The following is a 26,399-nucleotide window of genomic DNA, read 5'->3' on the forward strand; positions in this document are numbered from 1 at the left end:
ACATTTTTACTAAATTTCTAAGTAGTCAGTTTTACACTAACTAAAAATGAAAATGAACTTCTGACTTAGGCAACATTAGCAAATAAAGACAAGGTACCACCAAACCACTGAACTTCCTGAAACACATTTCCCCTTTTAAACAAAGAACTACCTTAAGATCAAATTACTATGTATTCACAAACAGGACAAAAATCAGAACAAAAATTGTTTGTATTCCCAACACCGTGTTAAACAATTTTCTAAAGAGTTATTATTTTACAAGTCCCAGTTTGTGTTAAAGTTTTAAAGGGAGAAAAGGATGATTGAAAACAAAAGGATGATTAAAAGCAAATGTCTCAAAGTCAGTTATTTTGTACTAAGCATAAACCACATGGCTAGCTTTCACTGGAAAGAACCCTGCAGATACATGTGGCATGTCCATTTCTGACATTTCAGGAATAAAAGCAACTCTGTGGATTGTGGTTAGTGATTAAGCACCAAGTGAACTTGATGTGTGTATGTTCTTGTATAGGAAAACCTGCAGCATTTTGAGCATTTCACACTTGTAACAATGTATTAGGCCTTCTAGAATTAATTGACCTAAAATCCAGGGATTCCACAATATATCTGTTGGATAATTAGAACTCTAAGGACCAACAAATAAAACACATTATTGAACTTTAGATCTTCAATCAAATATTTACAGCTGCAATTTGCAAAAATTATTTCCTTTTAAATTGGCATCATATCAAAGTCTGTGCAACTGATTTGAAGCATATAAGTATGATCAAAACCCTCCCCTAAAATTACCATTCAAGTCCAAAAACAATGATGTAACCTTTAAAACAATCTGCACCTGCTCTCACAGCCTAGGTGGGTCTCCTCTGAAGACAAATGAAATTTCATAATTCTAAGATTCCTTGAAAAGTCCATCTGACCTTGAGACCAAGAACAGCAGGGTGGGGGGAAGAGTAACCTGGTTTAGTAACCAACAGCTATAGATATCAGAGAATGTGCTTGTTGTCAATGATCATTGCTGAAATCTGTCTATACCACACTGGAACAATCAATTTTGTAAATGATTGCAATAATCAAGGAAATTGCCTAATTTATAAATCCTTGCATACAGCATTTTAATGGATTCCTCTATTTTAATGCTGATGCCTTCAAAGCTAAATGAATTGTTGTCCAGGCTGTCATTACACAAAATAATAAAAACATTCCGTCTGGTGGGGAAACCACATCTCATGGATATTCAGACCCTCAACCCATAATCACTCATTAGTGACTTCCATGAAAGTTTTGCACCGCTGAGCCTTTGGAAGAGCAAAAGAGCAAGCTTATTTGCATCTGCATCTTTGTGGAAATCCCTGTTATAGTTTTGGAATTTGAACAAATTACCTGTCATTGAATTGTAATGCACTGGATGTGTCCCCCAGTTCTGACAGCCTCATACTGTAATAGTTTTCCTCTCTCTCTCCTTTTTATCTAATGCTGTGCCATTTTTTACCACCAAGCCTCAGAGTCAGCAGGCCCAGAAACACTGAACTCCCAGATTGTGCATCACATCAGCATGGATGATGCTGGATGCGCTGAAGCAAATGTGTGATGTCCCAACCCTTATGCTCCCACTAACCGGTAAATCTATGCAGTCTACCTGGAAATCCAGGCTGCACACTTAGCTCTATCCCTAAGCCCGCCACACATAGATTGCTCTTCTCAGTTAAACCTTGGTGAATTGATTCCAGCCAATAGTGTGCTGTCAGTACTTTACTTACTGCTCAATCTCACTAACCTGACATTTATGGTGCACTGATTGGCCTCTGTCAGTGGTGCTGGTTGTAAATTCACTTTGAAAAGCTTTGTGTTAACAGCCTTCAACCAGGCTCCAAGAAGAGTACGAACAGGCAGCCTGACAATTGCTCGACCTCCTGCCCTTATTACAGTGAGTAAATCAGGGTTTGAGCCATTAGGCTGGAGCCTGGGGCCTACACAAAAAGGATTGACATGACGAAAGGTCAACCTCTGTCACACATGTGTAACAATTTGGATAATGGAATTCTGTAACTTATCTGAGTGAGGTGGCAAATGCTTACAAGGAAAAGTATATATTCTGCTCTGGCTTCTCTGGCTTTTATGCTAAGTACTTATACCGAAGTCTGTATTTCTTGTGTAAATATACAAGGAATGTCTGAACTAATGAAATCTTGGGGTATACATGATCCTAAAAAGAATGAAAGAAAAAGAACGAAGCAGGCAGGCTCGTAGTTGCTCTACACATAGGGTTCTTTAGCATAGCAAATGGTTTTTCCCATACTACCAGTGTATTAAATCCAACTTCTGAGACAAGGGGACTTTGATATTGTAGGCGTAATCCCCAGCTGAGTAATATGTAGTTTTTCATATTTGATCACAACAATTTTTAATCCATATTATACTACAACTGTAAGTGATTTCTGGGTAATACACTAGATATTCTCAAATTAAAACTGCTTTAATTTACACAGTGAAATAAGAAGGTTCCCCTGCAGACTTCTTGAGACCAGTGTTATCGTATGACATTTCCATCAGATCACTTGCTGCCAGGCAGTTACTGGGGAGGGCAGGTTTCATTTACCCACTAACCTCTGAGATTCTTTCTCTTTTTATACCTTACTTTTAAGTCAGTGTGGAAAAAGTAAAAAAAATTACATGGTGTAAGAAAATATGCAGTTATGGACCAGTAAATATTTGTGAATTATTTTCTTCATATTGACAAAATGCTATCGATAAAAGATGCAATTTGTAAAAAATAGATAAACTCAACTAATGAGAAAAATAGTCCTGTGGATACAGAACTCATCAGTCTTTATAAACTATTTGTAGCTAAAGCACTGTAGTGTCACATGCATGTTGGGATTAAACCTCACTGATGTGAGAATGTTCAAATGGCTGTTATAATTTTTTTTAAGTAGAATTATTTTTGGACTTAGAAAACCAAGGGTGGCACTGTGCAGCATGATACATAAACCAAAAGGACCAGAACTTTAAATGGACATTTTCAAAGCAACTTAAAGTACTAAGTTTTGACTTTTAACACAATGCTGGAAACCATTCCAAGAGGCGGCAGATGGTTTTACAGTTTATGTAAAACTACAAAATGCTCACACTCTATCAAATGGGCACCACTATAAAAGACATCTTCAAATCAAATGAGGCAAAGCCAGAGAGATACACCAGCTGTTACTCTGCATAATTTAAAGCATAATAGTAGCATTGCTATGGTTTATTTTTAAGGAGAAATTATTTGAATTTCACAAATTTGACCTACTCAAAACCAAACAGGCAGGCAGACTACTATATTAAATGATAAATTGCTGAAAAACATGATTTTTACTTCAATATAATTGCAACAACTACATAATTCTATCCCCTAGTGTTTTGGTGAATCACGCCAAAATGAGCCAAAGTCTATGAAACAGAATATGGAATATATAATTACAATACTATCACTGGGACAATTTTTAAATGATTTTAATTTAATTGAAAATGATTAATTTAAAATAATTTTTTCAACATCTAAATACATATAAGTGGGTACAGTAGTGTAAATATGAAATTGAGTCATTTATAGAAACATACATATATTTAAAATATGAAATCAATTCATTTTCTTCTAGAACTAACTACCTATGATGGTTTTGAAAAATAAACATTTAGCAATATGTAATATATTTTTAATATTGGTTTTCATTAATATATCTTGACTTAAGCTAAACAGTAATGATGAAAAATAGACCATTTGCTTAACAGCAAAACTCTTATTAAATCTAAAATATTATGGCACAAAACAAATCACAGAAAGGCTCACATTATGTTATCCCCCTTGATTTTCTAAAGAAAAATAATGAAGGTTTCCACATAGTGCAAATGAAAACGAGACACTCAAATTTACTCAGGCAAAGAGAAGACAGGTTCTGTAAAATTAAAGCCCTTTCTAGTATCTTAACTGTAATACTAACAAGTCACTACATTATTTCAATTAGCAGGATAATTTTTCTAGGGTGAAAATAAGTGCAATTTATTTTGTCATTCTTGCTAAAATTTCTTGTCAAGTCAGACACTGAGTTGAAAGGCCTGAGTAATTCTAGCCTATCTTAAACTGTAACCTTATTTTAAACTTCCGTATTTTATTCCAGTAGAATTTTAAGTATACACTGGGTACATTCCTCAGGTCCAGTCATATTAAATTCTGATGTTAAGCAGAAGGAGGAAACCATGTGCAACTAGATTAATTTATCTCAAGGGAAAGGGGGCACATTAATAATTGAGATAATGTTTTCATAAATGTTGGAATCAAATGTGCCTTTTCACTTCTTTATTGGAAAACACATTAGGATAAAATTATCTCATTCTCATCAATAAGACCTAATTGCTGAGAAAGATTGTTTTCTTTGGAAAATATTGAGAAAGATTTTATTTCATATTAAGTCCAAATAGCTAGAAATGTATCATGCATCCAAGTCTTGGAATAAATATATATAACCAAGGCAAGTCATTGTCTGATGCATCCTGTAATGTTTTGTTTTAAAGTATCTGAATGTATTATTGCTTAAAAAACACATTAAAATTCTGATTCTAAAAGACACTGGCAAAAATAAATGACTAATGATTTGGCTTTTAGCTTGTAATCTTCTTAAACTATAAAAAATAAAAAATTACCTTGGCTTATTGCAAAAAAAGAAAAAAAACTCTCTTGGAATTTCCCATAAACAACCTGAAGAGTCAAAACATATTGAATGTAATGAAATGATATTTAACTTTCTTTAAATTGTTGTATTTTGAAGAACTATGATTATACACAAAGAAAATATTAACGAAAAAAATGATTACATGCTTACAAAGCAAACAAGCTCTCCATGGCTGATGTATATTAAATAACAAAAAGTCATTTTTCTACAAGGAAAATAGAGCTTTTAATGATTAAATAAAAGGAGTAACTAAGGTGAATCTGATTGTTTCTGCAATAAGCCTTCATGTGTATAATAAAGTACAACCTTACTAAAAACAATGAACTGTAAACTGAAACAAAAATCCATCATCTACTTGGAAACAGTGACGGGAAAAGATTAGCAATCCATTTATTGTACTGAAATAAAGATAAGTAACCCTGGTAAGATCCATCAGGACCTGAGTATTGAACTTGAAATAAAAAGACATTTCTTCATTAGTAAATGACTTGAAAAAATGTGTGGAAGACAAATGATTACAGTTGCCTTTTAAAATAAAATAATCATGATTCAACTGTTTTTAACTTTTTTTTTTTTGAGACAGAGTCTCGCTCTGTGGCCCGGGCGGGAGTGCAGTGGCCAGATCTCAGCTCACTGCAAGCTCCGCCTCCCGGGTTCACACCATTCTCCTGCCTCAGTCTCCCAAGTAGCTGGGACTACAGGCGTCCGCTACCTTGCCCGGCTAGTTTTTTGTATTTTTTAGTAGAGACGGGGTTTCACCATGTTAGCCAGGATGGTTTCGATCTCCTGACCTCGTGATCCACCCGCCTCGGCCTCCCAAAGTGCTGGGATTACAGGCTTGAGCCACCATGCCCGGCCTGTTTTTAATTTTTTAATACACTTTGTTGACTTGCTATTCTGGAAGACATCTAAAAGAATAAGTTTTTGAAATGGATAATTATTACATGAGTCATTAAACAATTATTGCCAAACATCTCCTATATACCTACAATGTATTCCACTTACTGATTCTAATATGAACAATATGATGATTTTTTAAATTTCAGAATAAAATTTAGAAAGAATTAAAGAAAAGAACTAAAATTTAAGGAACAATCTAACATTTGGAATATTGTATTACAGAAAGAACTAAAAGTGAAGGAACAATGTAACATTTGGAATATTGTATTATAAATGTAACAATTCAAACAGTCATGTTTCATAAAAATAAATTATAATGCTTAAAAATTTTAAACCCATACTCTATATCTTAAAAATCATTATGCTAATAAAAATCTGAAACCCTATTTTATAAAGTAAGTATTTTATTTTACAAATGGACATTGGCACTAAGTTACTGGCCCCAGTTAGTCGCATTTCATGTGATCTCCCAGGAGACTGACACATTTTGTATGGCTGAAGTTTTAATAGCCCTTCAATTCCCAAATGTATCTTATTCTAACTGTTGCTACAGATAATAAAAAAATAGATTATGCCCTGAATTTAGGAGTTGGATCCTGTAGATCATCCAAGCATACACCCAGCAAGTCTTTTTTCTAACAGAGAACCAACTCCAAGAACCATCCCAGCACACTCAACTCACATGCCCTGAACAATAGATAAAACTCACTTTATATCTACTGAAGTACCAAGAAAAAGAAAGACACTGGCTAAATTCCCCACTCTGTTCACTACAACAAAATTTTAACTTCATCAAGAACAAGTAAAGGTAGAAAAGAAAGGTTCCATAGCTTTCAGTGTTAATATACATTATTACAGTCTATATGTTTAGTGGCCTCCTGCCAACGTCCCAATCATTCAAAGCCTTCTGGGGGGGGGGAACCCACAATGAACTATGAGATTTTTTTTCATGTTTATGTCTTTGTCCCCTGCCACTCTAAAAATAGATAGGCATCAAAGTGCAATATAATAGTGTTCAGTTTTAACATATTCAGGTAGAGTAAATGTGTACTATTGAACAATTGCTGTACGATTTTCTTAGAAAAATATTGGCAGACCTTTAACTATATGATATTAGAGTTCCTAATAACACCACTGGAACATAAGAAGTACCTAAAAGTGTTTTATAAACTTTAAACCACATTGGAGGTTACAACTAATTAGTCAGAAACAAAAACCAAAATGTTTCCAAACCAGATGCTTTAAGCCGGGGCACTCCAGCAGATAACTATAGGGTAGGTAGCTCATTGGCTTCCATGTCCTTATTTTGGGCTGCTGGGCTGTTGACTCATACACTCAGCTCCTCCTCCATCAAAACAGGCTTTGCAGACACAGGCCTCAGGACCCATCCCCAATAGTCACAGGAGGGTTCTGGACACCAGGTCTGTTTTTCACACTGTATCTCCACGGCCTAATACAGTGCTGGTCAGAGTGGACACTCATCAAAACTTGGAGTGGATTAATAAGTCCCATGAGTTTTATTTAGTGAATATAAGGCAGCTCACAGTGAAAAAGATCATCTTGACAGGCCAGCAAGCCAAGTATGAGAAGCAATCTCTTGCAGAAATGACCCATGAATGGAGCCCAGGGGTTCATGTCAACTTGGCCCCTGGCATTTAAGAAACTTGATTTTCTAGCTATTCCCACTTTATTATACCAATTGCCCAGTTAGTCAGATTTACATATTGCTTGAGGGTATGACTTCTGGCATCTTGTATTACATAAGCAACTTTCCTTGGATGGAGGTGTCTAAGATTGGTAGGAGGATTACCTAATGATAAGCATCTATCTCTTCAGAAGTGAATCTCAATAATCCACCATGACGTTTTGGGAGAAACCTCAGGCTGACATTTTTCAAATAGGTTATTTTAAAAGAATTGCTTCAGGTAAGATTGTGCCATTAAAGTATTATCCTCAACTGGGTTACACCAAAGTGCTCAGTGTTCCCACGTTCTGATTTTCCATCTTGATGAAGATTACATAACTTCCGTTCATCAGAGAAGCAGCAGAATTTGTGATTTCTGATTCCCAATATAATTTGCCTACTTTGGGTCCTTTGAAAGTTGTGAAACACGTGGTCTCTCACGTTCAACACTGACAAAATTGTTTTTATCTGAGAATAAAACAATTCTCAGATTGGGGCCAGTCTCTCCTTCCTCCCCTCTATGCTTCTGTTCCTTTCTGCTCACTACACAGAAACACACTGGAAGCGCTTGGAATGGGACATAAAGGTCACCCAGCTCAAACATTCTAATGCCCACCCTCCTCTATTCCATCTCCTCAGCCGTTTTCTCTTTTTCTCCAAGTTCAGAGAGACCAACAGTCAAATCCATTCTAGCTGGAATGGAGGCAGGTTAAGGTGACTCTGTCTTCAGACACCTGTAGGCTCTGTTTCCCTGGCTATCGTGTCAGCCCCAGCTCTGTCAGCCTCCTTACTGCAGGTGCTTCAGACACCAGGCATCTACATACAGGATCAGAGAAATCTATTCTCCGCTCCCCTCCGGGGGCCAAGGGAGGCTCTCTTCGCAGTTGCCATCGCCAAAGGCCAGGCTCCCTGCCGGCCAAGGCTCCTGCTGGGTGGCGAGGCACTGTGCAGCGGGCCACTTACCTCCCAGAGATGCTGCGTGTTCCTCACGGCGCCTGCCTGCACCTTCTCTGGGGGCAGAAGCGCGCCTTGGAAAGGTCCAATCCAGGTGCCTTGCTGGATCCTCTGCGCCGCGCAGATGCCGTAGGCCAGGCCGGGCACTGTACTGGTGCAGAGGCACACCTCGCGAGGCAGGTCCCGCAGCCACTCCGGCAGCTCCGGCGGGGGTGCGGCGGCCGCAGCGCTGCTGGTGCCCACGAGCCGGCGCAGCGAGTGCAGTGGCCCGTGCATAGGGCACTCGCCGTTGCGGTTGTCCGCGCACATATCGCAACCTGCGGGAGACAAGAAGGAGGAAGGGAAGGGAGCGGGTTAATCCGGCCGCCCGGAGCGGACCATCTTTGAGGAAACTCCCGAGACAACAGCATCACCGCCCGCCTGGGTAAGCCACCTTCGAGGAAGGTGACGCCTTGGGGGCATCGAAGCAACTCAGAGGAGGAGGAGAAGAGAACCCGCGCCGCTCCCTTGGAATTCGCCGGGCCCAGATCTGCCTGGTACCGGGCCAGGACTCTAGGCTCCCCAAAAAGCCTTCGGATCTGGGTGCAGATAGCATGTCCGCTCTCCACGGAACCGGAACCGATAGTTCCAGACTTCTCCTTCCCGTTTCAGTCTCTCTGCATCTCTCCCTCTGTCTCCGTCTCTCTTTGTCTCTCTCTTCCCCACTGTATCTCGTTCCTTCTGACCCTTTCGCCCATTCCTAAGGTTTCTATCCGGAGTTTCAGGATGTGTTTATCCTTGTATTGCTGGAAAAAAAAGCCCGTCTCTTGCCCCATCTGTTATCTCGAAGAGATTCTATACTGGTCGTCTGGGTATTTAGCTTTCCTCTTTTTACAATTACACAGGAGACGATTTAAAATCACCGGACGAGGAGGGGGGAGTCTATCGCGGGTGCCATACACACTTCCTTCGACCCAGAGACTCGGAATCTTCCTCGACTGCCTCCCAAATGCCCACGGGACAGGGCAGAGCAGGCCTGCAGCCCAGCAGAGCAGGCCTGCAGCCCAGCAGAGCAGGAGCTGCAGCCCCAGGACTCCAAGGGCGCGCCCACACTGGGGTCCCTCAAGCGACCAGTCAGTTCTCCCCCAGGCACTGAAGCAGGGCGGGGACAGGTGGGGCAGGGTGGGAGACGGGGGTGCTGTTCTGGAGGGTTTGGTGTGCACGCTCTTCCTAGGCACCGGAAAGAAACGAATAGCAAATTTAACGGTCAGCGTAATTGTTAGAGAAGGCACCAACTCCTGCCCCGACGGTTCTTCTCCAGGCTAAACGCGATTCTGTCTTGCTATGCAATGGGTGAAGCTGTTGATGAAGCGCTCTCTCTCTGACACTCCCTAGAGCAGCCTGCGCGAGAGGGACCCCCACCCTCCGGGTCGGGCGGTAGTGGGCGCCCAGTATCCCTCCACTCGAACTGGGCGGGAAGGGGGCAGGCGGCCACGGGAAACAGAGCCTGTGGCGACTGCGCTGTCGGATCGCAGCGCCCTCCGGGTTATTAATGGGCCTGGAGGAGCCGCCGTGTCTGCGCCTCAGCGCTGAGGGCCTGCCCCGAGAAGGTGGCCGCGGCGCCCGCCGGCGCGACCCAGCCTCCTTGGTCCAGCTTCCCTGAGGAGCCACGGCGACCCCGCGCAAGTGTCAGGCCTATGGCACTGGGCCTGACACCTGGCGAGTCCCGCCTGGCGGGCACGGTGAAAGCTGACCACCGGTGGATGTGCCAGCGCGGGGCGGCGGGTGGCCCTCGGGGCATCGAGGCACCTGCCGTAGGCCTTGGCCGCAGCCAGGCCTGGTGGATCACCCTGGATGTGCCCTATCTGCACTGAAATGGCCGAAACGCCCGAGAAACTTGTGAGTCCCTATGGAACTTTTGTGTAAGGAACACCTGATTGCAACCCAGCACGGTAAGGGAACCCTCGATTTGCCATTTGCTTCACAGCAAAGGAGGGCTGACTATGGAAGCATCCTGTCTCACTGGAGAGGGCTCTAGCCAGTCAAGCCTTCCCTTCAGTCAGCAGCTACTCCTCCACTCCTCCCAAGAGAGCTGAAGAATTAGGGTCGCAAGCTTCTCAGAAATGTCCCCAGACCTCTGAGGTGAAAAGCAACAACTTATTTCCCAAAGTAGAGAAGTGTCCATGCTGCTGGGTCTCCCTCACACAAATGCCCTCTTCTGTCCCTCCTCTACCAGCAACACCAACTGTTGTTAAAATTCTTCCAGACTCTGCTTTTGACCCCAGGGCCTGGATGGAGTATTCTCACACTTATCCATATGTCAGCCTCTCTGAGACACACACTTCACACACCCTCTCAAGCTTATTGATTGTGAAAATAAAAACTTCAAGACATGTTGGGAATTACGAAAGACAATAAACACAATTACAGTGCACACTATGTGTCAGACACCTGTCTGGAACCAACAACCAGCATATTATCTAAGTATCATGATTCCCATTCTGCAGATAAAGCCATTTCCAAGCACTGTTACTCCACCAAGAACCAGAAGCTAGAAAGTGACAGAGAAAGGATTCATAGTCAAAGCTGCCTGACTGCAAGGCCTCTAAACCCAGAGATTTTTAAAAGACGAATGAAAGCTGGGAGAATTTAACATTCAAACTCATGACTCAATTGAATTGAAATATTTCACTGAAGTAACTATTTGGGGGCCCTGAAAATTGCTGTAGCATGATTGAGTTATAGAGGTTTCCCTCTTTCCCACACTCTTGTGTTTTCAGACATTAAAGTAAGAGAATGGATAGGAAAATACATAGATAATGTCTATAATTTTGAATTTTACTGTCTGACCTCAGAGACAGCCTTTCAGCACCTTTGCAAAAATAGCTAAAAGCAAATGACAATAAGCAAAGGCAATATGCCCGTGGAAATAGAAATAAGTCACTCCAGGGAGTTGCTTAACTGATTTTTTTTTCTGCTCGACTCAATGATGCAAATGGTGAGAAGCAAGAGTGTTTAGTACTCATTCCCTAGCAGCTTGTACCAGAGATTGTCAACTTCCAACATGGTTCTCCACACGTCATCCCATCAACTACATCAGCATAGGTACCACTACCCTCATAGACAAAAAGCACACTTCTAATATTTGTAATGCATGATAATAAAACTGTGGCTAAGGCCTTTCTCCAAGAAGTCCTCTAAAGCTGTCTTCAACTTATTACTTCATTTGTCTCCATAAAAAGTTGAAAACCTTAATAGTAGCATTATGCCACTATTAAGAGTGAACAACTGAGGCTCTCCCAATATCTAGAAGACTACCTGTGTGTTAGGTCCACAGCAGGCTAGACAAAGTCAATCAACTTTAATTAGTTCACCCAACAAAAGTCTTCTTAATTTGTGAACCACTTCATGCTATATCAAAATATTCTGCCAGAAAAGTTGACCAACTGCCATCAAGATACATGTTACATTCCAATGTTATTTTTTAATACACAAAATTTCCCCACCTGAAACATTTGGGTTCTAACTTGTCTGAGTCTCAGGGTAGCTTGAGGATATTAAAAACAAGTAACATTTCTTGGGGTTGACAAATATGCTCAAGACAAACATTCTAGCAGAGTATAAACACCTACATGAAAAGGTTTGAAAGAGAAGTAGGCTATATGCCCAACTATGTATAAATGTATATATGTCATTATATTACATATACACACACACAGCATTCCAGGGCAAGCAATACATAACACAACTACTTAGGTTCCTAACAAGGAAGCAAGTAAATGTTCATACTTTCTCTTAAAATCAGGGGAAGAGTTTTTGTACAAGTTCATAATTGTTATTCATAAATAATTTTTTTACATTTCTGAGAGATACTTTCATATGCTCTAAGCAACACACTTTGAAATGCCATTTTAGCATTAGGTAATATAAGAGACCATGGTTTCTCTTCTATCTTGAATAAATCTGTCAATGCTCCTGTTTAAGGGTAAGGAAGGTGCTGTCATTAGGTTACAGACTTGTTCACCTACTGGCATCAGAAGGCCAGGCCAAGTGCCTAAGAGCAGACTTTCACTCTTAATTTCCTATCCTTCTGTATTGTTTCAATGTCTTTAAAGTGCAATAGATTTTTACAATATATCTATTTTAAGGTAAAAGCAGCAAAGCAGACCATGGTTTTCTTTTCTGGAATTTCATTTCTCGTTCTAGGAAAGGCGAAATATAAAACGCTTCCGGGCTTTTGGCGTGTGGAGAGGCCAACAGTCACGTGTAGGTGCGCGGGGAGTGCGCGCTACACCACATCTTCACTCCCCAGTACCTGCCCGCGGCCTTCGCTGGCTCTCACCCACCCTGTACTTAGGAAATCAAGGAGTAGGCGAAAAGCTTGCTTCCCCGCCTGGGCGGCACTACCCACCCGGGCTGTAAATCCTCCCCTACCGCCGCCAAGGTCGCGGCCCTCAATCCCACAGGCCGAGACCTGGGGGGCCGGCGCCCATCGAACCCAGCCAAGCGACGAGGACCCGGGAGTGCAGCCTGCTGGCAATGCCGCGTGCGCCCTGGGCGGGGAGGGGCGTGGGGGCTGGGCAGCCGGGCAGAGGGTAGGCAGGCAGAGTGCCCGGACCCGAACCTCCCGCGTGGGGTTCACGCCCCTGGGGCTCCAGCCTGCGCTCCCCCCACTGCCTTCTCGAGATATAGGCTAGATGGGATGGCTGAGGGGGAGCGATGGGCGGGGTGGGGCGCCCAGGCCTCAGGGCCGAAGGCTGAGTTTTGAAGGTCCCACCCCGCTCCTGCCCACGAAAAGCTCTCTTCTAACATGAGGCGTGGCCGCCGACACCACCCACGATCCGACGTCCCCACTGCACCCCGCCACCCACCCGGCCCTCCTCCTCCACTCGGCAGGGGTCTTCCAAGCCCCGGGAGAGGGTCTAGAAGTAGATCCAGAGGCGAGGCAGGTTTGCCTGGCCGCTGGAAGGGGAGTCAATTGATTGCAGTCTCCACCCTGCGGAGCGGCCCAGCTCGTGGGAATCCTCTCAGGAACTCTCCCTCTAGGCGAGTTTAAAGCTCCCGGCGAATCGCAAAAGCTCTAGGCGTTCTTTGCCCTGCCTGGCTGCCGGCCTGGCCCTGGGACCAAGAGGGAGAGACAAAAGGAGGAGGGCAAGGTGGGAGGGAGAAAATGTGGGTCTTATTTGTCTTCCGATGACTGTATTAATAAATTAAATGGGAGCGCCAGTTTGTGAGGGTGAGAGAATATTGCGCGGAGATAAACCTCGCCGGCCCCTGCCCCTGCGAGGCTGCCATATACAATGCGGAGATGATGAATAGGAGCCGCGAGAGGAGATCGAAGCGGGTCTGGGCTGGCTCCACTCTCTCCTACAAAACTATAGGGCAATTAATTGTGGCTTGTCCCCTCATCCTTCATCTCCTGGTGGCACATATCGATGGAGATTACTGCTGATGGACCATTTTATCACCTTAAATAAACAGTCGCCACCTCTTCTAACCTCAATCTAATATATGGCTCTGTGTTCGGTTTCAGGGCGCTAGATAACGAAAGATGTAAAATAGCTAAATCATGTGTGTTACGGGATGAGGCTGGGCTTACACACACACACACACACACACACACACACAGAGAGAGAGAGAGAGAGAGAGAGAGAGAGAGAGAGAGAGAAACAAAAGCCCACGCACTGAAGCCAAAGCTTCCTCCCACCCGGACCGTGTCTGAAATCTAAGGTGCTCGCTGGTCTTTGATAGAGGAGGCGCAGGGCAGAAGGGGCGTAGCGGGCGTTCCCGGTAGCACGAGAAGCCTGCTGGTGTGCCACAGGGCTCGAAGTTGCCCAAACAGGACCTGCGTTTTCCACCTGGGTGGGGAGGGATTATGGAAGGTAAGAAAACACTCGCCCTCCTTTATCTCTTTCCTTGACCCCTTAGCAAGCAACCGGACAAACCAGTGTTAGGCCCAGACTTCATTTTCTCTCCCCAGCCCCTCTCCCTAAACCGTTGGAAAGCGTGGCATTCCCAGTAAGGGAGCCTCAAGCCCTGCTCCCACACCCATGCACACAACGGCGCTGTTTCCAGCACTGTTCCCTGCGCAGGAGGGTTCCAGTAAATCCCCAACTGGGAAAGTTGCAAGGTGGTCCAACTCTCCCCTGAGACACCCAAAGTGGCTCAGTTCCCGCCTCCCGCCCAGGTCCTAGGGAAGCACATCTTCACAAAAAAAGCATGAAAAACTAATGGGCTCTGCTGAGAGAACAACCGAGATGCTCCTCAGACATGCCAGGCGCACCCGTGACTGAGTCTCTGTACTTTTCAAGAGTAAGTGACAATGTTTCAGGCAACACACCAGCTCCCAGAACCGGGGAAGAGGCCACTCCGATGAAGCCTGACTAAATCAATGACTTCAGGCAGCCCAGCAGCAAATGAGGGCAGAAATATTGGAGGGGGAAGGAAGGGCCCTATCCCCCATTTATATCGCAGGAGGCGCCACTTGATTTTTAAGAGAAGGCGGCAGCAGCAGCAGCAAAGCATTCAGAGCTTTGGTGGAAAGCATACTTCAGTCACAGGGTAAACTGATACGGAGTTAGTAATATATTGGAGAAGCTCACCCGGGCTAGCTTGCAGTTTCTGCTGTTTTAAAATCTTTTAGAACGAAAGAGAGCTACAAGCCCCGTCACTGTAACATTTGTCATAGATGCCAATAAAGTTTCAAGGTGAAACTAGTGTTCCTTAGTTCTTTTCTTACAGAGCAATGATATGTATTGCTTATCCTAGGCAAAAAGTTACTTGGCTATAAGGGAAGGGAGAAGTAAGGAAGCATCCCCTGCCCCACCCTGCCCTTTTTATTTCGCCTTGTGAGAAAACGAGAAAACAACTCAATACCTATCCTTTTAAGCATGAAGTGAGAAAACGAAGCAATGCTAAGTGGTCACTTCACAGAATTCTTTTAGAGGGATATGACAAAAAAAAAAAAACTAAAAGAAAAACTAGGGAAATCTATACATGATAAATTAATAGGAGCTTCTCTCTGCCTCCACCCCCACTCACATACAACTCAAGAATGAGGAGAAGCTTCTGTTTTTCACAGCCTTTCAATAACCATGATGCCAACTTCCCCTGACAAAGGAAATGACTTTCCCAGTATTTGTATTTCTGACTTGTTTTACGTCCCTATGTAGATTAAACTCAATCACGTTTTATCTTTGTAAAAGTGTATCCCATGGCTTCAAATGAGTGCCTAAGCTTACTTGTCCAGAGAAGCTCCTGGAAGAGTGGGAGATCTGGTCTCCCAGCATTACACCGCGGTATCTCAGCTTTTTATTTTCTTTCTCAATTGCCCTTTAATTAGTGAGCAACGTGGGGTGTAACTCTAACAGGACAATCTAATTTTCTTTTTCTTTTGTCTTTTCCCCTGCACTTCACACACTGAAACAATCTAGTTGGCTCAACAGGAGATACGAGAAGATTAATACAACATAAATCATTTAAATAAAATTGTAATTTATTTTCTCCAACCAGAGAAAAAAGTTATCCAGGCAATAAACTGGTTCAATACTCATATATTAATTAGGAATCTATCCTAATTCTTTCTCGGATTAGACTAAGTTTTCTCTGGTGAAAATGTATTACATCTTCAGACTGCATTGTAAACAGTACAGGAGCTCAGCACACAGCCAGGGATTTGGGGTGTACTGCTGGTGACTTCTCTAACATATATTTAATTCAGAAGTGAAACTGCAAGATTGATGAAGCAATCTCAGCCTGCAATGGCTATATTTCACTTAGCAGTAAGACATGCCTTTTCCAAGGCACTTTAAAAGTCTCTATTTCACAATTTAAAATAATTGCTTCAAAAACACACATTCAAGAAATTCAGTAGGAGATAAGTATTTTTTGAAATCTGTTGGGAGAGTATAATTTTGTAAAACTTTCTGAAACTCTGAAATACAAGTCTTCTCAACTGCACAGCAAAATTAGAGTTGAAACCACTATTTTAAGCCAGTGCTTTACCCTCAAACTTTATAAAGAAAAAGTAAATACGATTGCTCTTTTTGTTGGTAATTATTATCTCCGTCACAACTATGTCCAACATAATGAAAATATTCATAGAGCTCAATCACGAGGCAGTTGCCCAGTGGTTTTTTTCCTCAAATCAACGACTTAGGGAATCCTTTAAAAAGCTATAACTGAACTTATTTTGCTTGAAAACGAATTAAGAAGTTCACAGAGCGGTAGACATTTTGCAAGAAGCAACTTATTCAAAATTGAATAAAAATAAATGTTTTTAATTAACTTTACTCATACAGAAGCCAGACGAAGGAATGAGATGAAGAAAATAGCTGAATGAATGCTGATCTTTCAAATCCTGTATTGTTTTCAATCTGACGCTCTTAATATACTTTAAATGTTATCTCCAGAAGTCTCTGAAAGCACGTTTAACACTCCCAACACAGTATAGGTGTAAACACAGTATAACTTCTGAAATTATCAAAAAGAAGCAGGTATAAAGCAGTACATATTGCTTGATCGTCATTTAGAGTTTTGCTTCCAAATCGCCAAATGGAACTGTACTTGAGATAAGCGTTTCAAATTGTGAATATAGGAACCGAAGCTATAGGAATCCTGATGTTTAGTTAGGCATTTGCTATTAACTTGGAGGAAGAGGGGAGTAAGCGTCTCTTACTAAATTACAGTCACCGTAATTTCTAAAAACAAATAAATAAACCAACATGGGTTATGAATGTTTGCGGGGTCAAAGGTGCGCGGATAAAGCGGGATCAGCGGAATCAGCGGAGAACAGAAATTTTCTTCTCAGTAAGTAGCAGTCATTTTTTTTCCTTTTCCTTCTTTTTAAATGAACAGTAGATCTAAGAATACTGCCTGCCTTCAAGGAGAAACGGACTCTATCATCGAAACTTCCTACTCCAGTGAGGCCTGGCCAGCGAACAGCTTCCGGCCGGTTCCCCCAACCCCGCGGCCCGAAAATGACCTGACGCAGTCACCACCAGAGGTGGGGTGGCGAGTAGCAAAAACAAGCCCTGGTCTGCGTACTCCCCAGAAACGCTGAGGGTCCCTCCCTCGTCCCGGCTAAGGCCAGGCAGGGCCGGTCCCAGACCCCCGCTGTCACACGCTGCCACTACCCGCCTGGCCCCGGGCACTGTCCAGCGGGAGGGCAGAGGTCTGTTCGGCCGGGTCCACAGGAGACTCTGGCCCCAAACACTTGGGACTGTGAAGCAAGTGAGGAGAAGGAGGGAGGGAGAGGGAACCCCAAAGTGCCACCGGCCGTCCCATCCGTTCTCTTTCCTTCTCCAACGCCAGACAACTTTTGTCAGAGATCGGGGAGGCGCGGGCCAGCGGCCAGGACCAGCGGCTCCCCCCCGCCCCCGTGTCCCTCCTATCTGACCCGCCTCCCTGACAGGCGCCCGCGCCCGCCGGGGCCGGCGCCCAGGGAGAGAGCGCGCGGGCTGGGCTACGTACGGTTGTTGGGGTCGCTGGTGTGCTGGTTGAGCGGGATGATCTCCATGCGCTGCTGGCCATACAGGTAATAGTCCAGCTCCTCTGCGCTGCAGCGGAAGCGCGGGGCGCCCCGGCCATCCCCGCCGCCGCCGCCGCCGCACTTGGTGGGCCCCGGGCCGGAGGCGGCGCCGAGGCACAGTTCCTTGGGGGGCAGCGGCTCGGCGGCGACGGCAGCGGCGGCTAGAGGAGCGAACACCGGCAGCTGCGACACCGGCAGGGCGGAGAGACCAGCCAGCGCGGCGGCAGCGGCTGCAGCAGCGCAGGAGGAGGCGGAGGAGGCGGAGGTGGAGGAGGAAGCCGGGGTGGACGAGGCGGAGGAGAGAGAGGCTGGCCGCGGGCGCAGGCTGTCTGGCGGAGGCTCGGCGCGCTCCGGGGCGGCGGCGGCGGCGGCGGCTGAAGAGGCTGCGGCGCGCTCAGGGGACCCGCGGCGCCGCTGCCCTTGAGCGGGCCGACGCCGCCGTGAGGGAAGAGTTGCTGCCAGTGCTGCAGGTAGGCTGGGTCCACCTTGAGGAAGGCCGAACCGCCGGGGTCTCCGGGCTTCAGCATGTCCAACGCCTCGAACTGGGGGCAGAGGGCAGGGAAGAGGAGGCGCGTGAGCTGGGCGAATGGGACCGGGAAGAGGGCCGCTGGGATCCTGGGGAAAGCGCCCGAGCCGGTGGTTCAGCTGGCGGCCGCCCGGTTCCGCAGCTCCCTCTTCCCAACTCGGCTGGGGCTCAAAGTTTACTCCGGAGCTGCGACGCTGCACAGAGGGAGCTGTGCACCCCACTCTGCCTCCCCGATCGCAGCGTCCAGCTCCCATCCAGCAATGCTGGGGCCCGACAGGAGGGCGCTGCCCGGTAGAACTCGGTCGCAGGACGCAACCCCCGCCCTCAGCCAGCGCCCGGAGCCGACCTGAGCCGGGGTGGCGCAGCGCCCGAGCCGCGCTGGCCTCAGACGCCAGAAGGCGGAACAGTCTCGCCCCCCCGCCCCCAACCTAGGACCACCAACCTTCCTAGCTACCAAGCCTTAAACTCTAAGTCCCAGACGAGCCTCACCTTACCTGAAAATTCGGCGCTGCCGGTGGGTGCGTGCGTGTGTCTCGGTGAGCGTGCGGGTGCAGGAGAGTGTGCGCCCTGGCTGCGCTACATGCCCCTGGGCAGCGCGGGAGGAGAGTCCTAGAGATTGTGCGGTCCGGAGCCCTCCCGACGTGCGAGCAAGAAAATTGGAGACCCGCGGAGGGCGCGAGAGCGCAGGCGGACCTGGGCGCGGGACTCAACAGCCGTGGGCTGCTGCGCTGGGCCGCTGCCGCGTCCTGGCTCCTTGGCTCCACGCTCTGGCAGCCTCCCGGCTGGACACGTGGGTTTTACGACAGCACAAAATACAAGTGTGTGTGTGTGTGTGTGTGTGTGTGTGTGTGTGAGAGAGAGAGAGAGAGAGAGAGAGGAGAGAGAGAGAGAGAGAGAGAGAGAGAACGGACGGAGAGGGGAGGGGAGGCAGTCCAGAAGAAGGGGAGGGGAGAGGGAAGAAGGAAGTTCTAACTGGGCCCGACCCACACTGCTAGTGCGCCTTTCCCGCACAAACTCCTCCGCCCTTCCATCCCCAGTTTTTTTGGCGTGACGTCTCCCGGTAGCCTGTTGTCTCTTTCTGCCCATGATACGTCTTTTCTGGGTCCCAGTTTAGTGCCCTGATCTTAAAAGCAGTGGAAACGCGGCAACCGGAATGCATCTCCGCACACGCTGTAGTGTCGGCGCTGGAGCAAGCCCGCGCTGCCGAGACCGGGTTTGTTTGCGTTTTTGCCCGGCTCAGTTTTTCCTGGAGTGCCAGAGTCCACTCGCCCGCCACTCAATGTCTAACATAAATCCTCCGGGGAGAAAAGTTGGGGTCGGAGCCGGACGCTTTGCGCACTGCAGTGAAACCCTCTGTCTGCAGCCCAGGAGCCAGGCTTGTAGGTGCAGGGAGGCGTGGGACCGAGGGTCCTGGGACCGAGAGCAGCTGGTCCTGGAGGGACTCAAGCCTGGTCGTGGGGCTGCGAGGTGGCTGCGATAGAGTCTGGACACCACCCAGCGTTCTGCCGACCCCCTCTCAGGTTGTCTTCTGGAGGGCTCTTTCCCTCTCCTTGTTGGGGCCAGGAAGCAAGTATCCAGTGTTATGTCTGGTGGCACAACTGCTATGGGACACAGGCGAGGCTGTTTGCAGTCAGCTGCCTGCGGCTGCCCCAGGAAGTCATGCATAGGTTTCTCTACCCAAAACCTGACGTTAGAGGGACAGGGTGGGAGTGCAGCCCCACCTCCACCATGCCCTCTCCCCAGACTTTGTGCCAGTGCAGCCCTTCGATGCAGTCTGGCGCCCACGAATTAGGCACTTGCCCCCCACCCAGCTCTTCCTGCCATTTTCGGTAGTAGATGGTAGAGGGCACAGGCAGGGTGTGTGAAATTGACCGATTCAGGAGGTACTTTCCCATCCCCGGGGTTCTGGCCATACCTCAAAGAGAAGAAACGGCATTTATCTTTCTTCACACAACCTAACTTATTTAGCACTTGCCAGTCTGAACAATTAATAGCCATTCTTTCCTGATTTCTGCTTGTTTCTTTTTCTCTTCCTACCACTCAAGTTGTCTGAGCCTGAGAAACGTGCTGTTTAGAATTCATCCGGGTCTCCTTCAGGATGCTTCGATGTTGGTTGGAACAGAGTTGAACGAAAATGTTTTGACTGGCGTCGTTATGACAAGGTCATCCATCATGGTTGGATAGATTGATAGCACCCAAGTTTAAGGCAGACGCCACGAGGGAAAACCCACGGCGCTGTGGCCCCGGAGGCTAACCAGGCAGTCTCCGCAGACTTCCAGCAACTCCATCGGGAGGCGAGGATGAAGTTCCAGGCCCGTTTCAATTAATCTGCTCGCAGAACTGCCGAAGAGTGGTCTGTCGGGCCACGGGAGAAGAAACAAATGCTCTTTCTCACACTCTCCTGGCTCACTGCTGAGAAACCAGGACACTCCTCTGTTCTCTGGGAGAGACAGTGAGCTCCAGGGATGGAAGTCCGGACTCCGGCGACGGTCCTGTCATCTGCCTTCTTGTTTCTGCCCAAACCCAGCTACTTCCAAGCGCGTGGTCCCCAGAACTGGAAGTCCCAAAGAACCTCTACCAGTCCCAACCCCGCCTCCCCACTACCCCTTCTCCCCCTGCCACCATTAGAAAGTCTCAGGATTTTGAAATGCTAGTTGGAGCAGCTGCTTCCGTGGCCCGATGCCGCCCACACTCTGGGAAGCGGAGGAGGGAGGGTTCCTCTCGTAATAAGATTAGCTGACCTGTTAATGAGAGCTTTGGACGTGCCGAGCGCAGGTAGGCGCTTTACGTCCATTTAATCCACCTAGCAACCATGCGGAGAAGGCATTATCGTTAACCCCCATATTGTAGATGGGGACCGCTGAGGTTCGGAAAGTTTTTAGATGGGTTGCCTAAGGTCACGCCATTAATGAGTAATGGAGGCGGATTCAAACACCGGTCGGTGAGGTGCCAAGTGCATCTACTGCCCACCCTAGTCAAACCTGTAGCCACTCGGTCCAGACTGACGCCAGAGGGGGTACCATGGGAGAGATTTGGCTCTCCTCGCTGCGGGGGCCAGGGAAGAAGCTGAGAAGGTAGCGAAGTCCCCGTCGCCCACTACATCTACAGGTGGCGTACCTGGGTTATCCGATTCAAGCTTCCGCCCCACCCACCCTGGGCACAAGTCGATCCCGAGAACCCTAAGGCTCAGAGGGTACAGGGACCTCCAGTGAAGGGGGCAGGAGAAAGCTTGAGGGAGAGCCCCGAAGGCCCAGGAGCGAACGAAGAAGTCTGGAAGGGAATAGACCGGGAGTCTGGACCTCCCGCGCTTATCCCCAGCAGGCCCACGGCGCCGGGCGGGGCCCCTGCCTCCACAGCGGCTTCCCTGATGCCCGCGGAGTTCGGCTGAGGCTGGGTCGGCGTGGTCCTCCCCAGGTGCGCACAAGGGCGCGCAGCGGCGTAGGCGGGACCCCCGACGCTACGCGCGCTCTGAGGGGCGCTCCCCCGTCACACAGTTGACCCTGGGCCCGCTTGGTCACGGACACCCTGGCGCATATCAGTAGTTTTTAGGAAGTGAGCCCACCGACGGCAAGGACATGCACCCCCTCAAATCCGCTTCCCCCACCCCCTTCAATACTGAGAAGACCGCGGAAACAAATCACTTCGCCCACTTAGAAAGCGATCAAACCTTTATAAAAATCCATGGCTCCCAAATCAATGGGTGAATATTTGCTGGGAATTTGTTCTAGAGGAATAAATAAGGAGCCTGAGTGTATTAAATGCAAACGGGGGGACACGGTGGTGTTTTTCTTCATTGATTAACGACCTCTAAAATAAAACAAGTGGGAAGAGGAGCCAGGATCGATAAATTACCCAAACTCATTATTTTCTCGAGCATTTTCGCCCCGAAAACTATCCCTGGGAAGCCCATTGTACCCTGAGCTGGGAGGGGAAGGATGGAGCTGGAGGCCAGGATAGGGAGGGAGCAGCAGAAGGAGTAGGAGGGGAGAAGGGGGTTCTGTCCAGGAGACCCTCTATCTGATTTCATTTGACATACAATTCAAAAGTTTGCCTTTCATATTAATTATGTTTTCTTGATGGGGGAGTGGAACAAATGGTCGGTTGCCTTTGACAGGACTCCAATAAAGGATTCAACAGCTCTCCGCTCTGCCCTGGGTGCTCCTCCTTCTAGGTTTAAGGTCACGGGTGGCTGAGTTAATAATTCATTAATATAGACATTTATTCAGAAGGGTTCGCTGAGATCCACTCTTCCTGCCTCCTCCCAGAGATTTATTTTCCTAGGAAATGGATAGGGGTTGGGGGTGGGCTGCAGGTGAAAGGAGGGGGGTGGGAAGAGAAAAAGAAAAATGGAGAGAGAACGGCTGGATAGAGCTAGGAGGAATCTTTGCTAAGCCATATTAGCAGAAAGGTCCTTTGAGCCTGCCAGCAAAAACTTGGTTGAAAATGGTATCCAAACAGCACAGAGACTCTGGCCTGCGGTGGCCATTTCTCCTTCCATACCTGTTCATTCCCTTGTTTAAAAAGCTCCTTTCCTCCATGGTTTGGGACCAGGGAAGAGCCTTCTCACTGAGGATCTTGGATTGCAGGCAAAAGGGGAAAGTGCTGAGGAAAAAAAAAAAAAAAAAAAACAGGACCCCACCCCCATCCCTATGAGATTCCCAAGGGAGGAGCTTTGAAACTTGCCCAGACTTGGAGTCTAAGGGAACCTCCTCTCCTAAGAGTACAGGAAACTTCTGGAGGACACTCTACCCCTCAGAAATGGGATCGTGGAGAAGGGGGTTGGAGGCAGAGACTGAAAGTAAATAGTAAGTAATAAATGAGTAATGGTCAGATGGGAATAAGTGCCATGAAAAGCAATAAAGAATAGAGGGAAAGGGAGTGCATGTAGGTGGAAGGGATTACATATAGTGGAAGGGGTTACATACTGTTTTACATATAATGGCCAGGGAAAGCTTCTCTTAGAAAGTGAAATTTAAATAGAGACTTGAAGCCCGAAGATGCCAGCTTTCTGTCCAGAGCAGGATATTCCCTGCCCTAACCTATAGCCAGTGGCTAAAGCAGTAAAGGGACCTCTCCTGAAGAACTGTCAAAGATTTGCCTCCTCGCTACTGGCCACACTTGCTTCCCTTAAGCTGCTGTGTACTACTTGATATCCTTTCAATACCTCCATTGACTGTTCTCATCAGTTGGAGTCACCTAAGTTGCTGGTAACTTAGACCCTGACACAGTGACCCACCTCCAACTATCCGGACCTCAATTTCTTCAACAGTCCAAAGAAGGGGTAGGACAAATGCAGTGTTCTGTCCTAAGCTTTTATGAAGCAGCTACCGAATTCTGACCCCCCACTCTATTACATATTTTATACCCCACTCCTGCATGCTGTGAGTCTAAGATGTGCATGGTGTAAAATGTATTGCACAACTGAAAACTGGAAAACCCTCACCATTTATTTTAATCACTGCAGTCTGCCCATTGATCCCTTTGCATCTTCACTTGTTCATCCTTACTTAGTGACAGAAAACAGTGCCAGCCACCATTGGAAAGAAAGCGAGCGAGGAGTGAGGCAGAGAAAGTAGAAGGCAGTGAAATGCTTAGCACGCAGAAGCCAGCTCTGGCCTCAGGTGATGCAGCAGGTGCCTCGCCATTCATCTGACACACCCTCCTCTTCTGAGGCCTTGGCAGTTTAGACATGTCCTTCCCTCAGCTTTCCTCCTCGAATAAAAGTACTTGGAAGTTCAGCTCCTCACTTTGCCAGGTCAAAAATGGCCTCTGCATCTGGGAGACCAACCCCAGGTGATTTGTGACCACTGTCTTTCATCCTCTGCCAGGACCCTGGCAGACAGCACCTGTTCACGTCACTTGAAATGCAGCCGAAGCCTCCAGCTCCTTTCACCCTGGTCACCCGACAGCTGCCACTCAAACAATGTCTCTCAGCCACCTCAGGCCTGATTTGGATTTGACCTACTGACCTTGAGGTGAAAGGCTCTACAGTCCATTATGAATCCCTGGGGTCAGTTCATTCTTCCTTGAAAGCCTCTAAGTATATCATTTCTGTTTGCAGGGAAATCAGCTATTATAATTTGCAAAGGTCTCATGAGTTTGAAACATATTGGTGGCAGTTCAGTCCCATAAAGATTTAATGAATAGCCACTGGGTGAAAAACAACTTTTTTTTTTTTGTCTTGACAAGTCAAGGAAAAGAGAAATAATTAGACAAGAATAGCTATCCCTTCAGAAACTCACACATTCCCTTCAATATCTCCTTCCCATCCCACCCTTTCCCCAGGAATTTAATCTTATATTTTTCCAGGCATCTGTAAAGATAGACAAGCCCAATTACCGTTACCTACAATTTAACAGCTATACAGAATATCTAATGAACACCTACTGTGTGCACGAGACTATTGGTAGAGATCTCTGGGACAATCTCCTTTGAAGGTCTTCTAGCAAATGCTACCTGGTTCAAACACAGTCTTCTGTTGGTCACCAGATTGTTGCTTAAATTAGTTGAAGCCTATAGGACTTCAGTCATAACCAGGATGAGGTAAGCATGGTACAGTGCATCTGTTAGAAATTAGAAACATATGCTATGGTTGATTCACATTCTGAGGGGTGGCAGTTCCTAGGCATGGTAGGTTCCCCTGAGTGCCCAGCAACAGTCTCTAGGAGCGGCTTCCAGCTACCCTCTAAATGAGGGGGTTCCTGAGGCTTCCCCCTTCCCAGGGCCGCTTGAGGAAAGAAAATGTATATTCTCACAGCAGATCTTACATATACCTAGAGGAACCCAAGGAAGCCTGTCTGCCTCCCTCATCATACACTTTCCTGTCTGGCTGCATGCCCTTACCCTCCTCTGAGCTAGGGTGTCAGAGGGTGACACTAAGGCTTGTTTTCATTGAATTGTTTCCAGTGAGTCTACGTTCTCTGTGTAACAGCCTCTCAAAGAAAAAAGTAACCTATTCTTAGTTTCCTTTTGAAACTGGAAAACTTGTCTTTAAACCAAAATAAAGACACCGTGCAGGTCACTGTGAGAAAAACCAAAAGTGTGTAAATTGTGGTACCCCTGCCTTCCACGATCTTATACTGTGGAATTCTTTCAGAGACCTAGTTTCTCTCTATGATGCCCAGGTTGAAGAGCCGATAAGTGGCATAAGAGTTCAGAAGAGAAAGCCATCACTTTAGGAGATAATCAAGCAAAGCCTCACAAACGAGATGGGCCATAAAGATTGTGTGCATTCAGGTGGGTAGGGAGGAACTGAGGAAAGGTGTTCTAGGACAGGGGCTGCCTGAGCAAAAACCCGAGAACTGGACCCTACACATCTGAGAGGTCCAGGTGACTTTTCCTCCTCCATTCATGAGAAAAATGACTGGATGGCTGGCTGCCCTCCCCAAGAACCAGGACCTCATCTCCCGGGGGTCCTGAAGCCATATTCCATAGATTCTGAAAGACGCTTTTATGAGAATGCTGTGACCTAAAATATGTTCAGGCTTAAGTCAGAGAATCAACTCACAATTAGGGCAACTGAAAAACAGTTGAAGGCTCCAGGATAAGGCCATCAGTATAGCCCATATTGCCCTGGACTGTGATTTGGTGAGCTTGGCAATGCCATTTCCTAGCTCTGGATGGCACAAACTATGATTTTCTGAGCTGCTCTTTTTAAACTATGAAGAACTATGATGAAAAAAAGAATGAAGTGAAGTTTAAAAGACTAGTGATCCAGATACATCTGAGGTAAAGACCATGTAGGAAAATGTTTTAGAATAAGCAAATACACTCCCCAAAGATCCTTACAGGTTAACCATAGTTATATAGCTCGACTGCATCAGCCCTACTTCTTTTTAACATGCTTATCTCTCAGACTTTGGGGACAAATGACCACGGTCCTCTATCTTCACATACACACAGGTGCACATGCATACACAGTCCCTCACAGACTTACACCAACTTGGTCTTCTCTCCTTTCTGTAAGGGAGAAGGGAGTGGAGGGGCTCCTACTCTGCATTCTGGAATGAAACAACAAAGACGAAGAGTGCCAATCTGTGAGGAAAAGATCTTTGGGAAGACTCCAAGTTACATGGTTAATCTCCCTTCAAAAAAAAGAAGAAGAAGAAATTGCAAAAA

General features: G+C 46.5%; 1 protein-coding gene and 1 long non-coding RNA gene across 2 annotated transcripts in view; one reads left to right on the forward strand and one right to left on the reverse strand.

The window, feature by feature from the left end:
• The window catches only part of PRDM6 (PR/SET domain 6), a 105,626-nt gene extending 87,247 nt beyond the window's left edge, over positions 1–18,379 (reverse strand). Inside the window, 3 exon segments of the mRNA XM_033181428.1 lie at positions 8,257–8,564; positions 17,698–18,111; positions 18,114–18,379. Coding sequence (XP_033037319.1) covers positions 8,257–8,564; positions 17,698–18,111; positions 18,114–18,282 — 891 coding nt within the window. The 5' untranslated portion in view covers positions 18,283–18,379.
• Positions 18,380–18,810: 431 nt separating this feature from the next.
• LOC117065955 lies at positions 18,811–22,046 on the forward strand. The gene is made up of 2 exons (XR_004430113.1): positions 18,811–19,071; positions 19,391–22,046. It is a non-coding gene; the product is annotated as an uncharacterized LOC117065955 (long non-coding RNA).
• The last annotated feature ends 4,353 nt before the right edge of the window (positions 22,047–26,399 follow it).

Source organism: Trachypithecus francoisi, unplaced genomic scaffold (assembly GCF_009764315.1).
Source record: "Trachypithecus francoisi isolate TF-2019V2 unplaced genomic scaffold, Tfra_2.0 Lachesis_group2, whole genome shotgun sequence".
NCBI lineage: Eukaryota > Metazoa > Chordata > Mammalia > Primates > Cercopithecidae > Trachypithecus > Trachypithecus francoisi.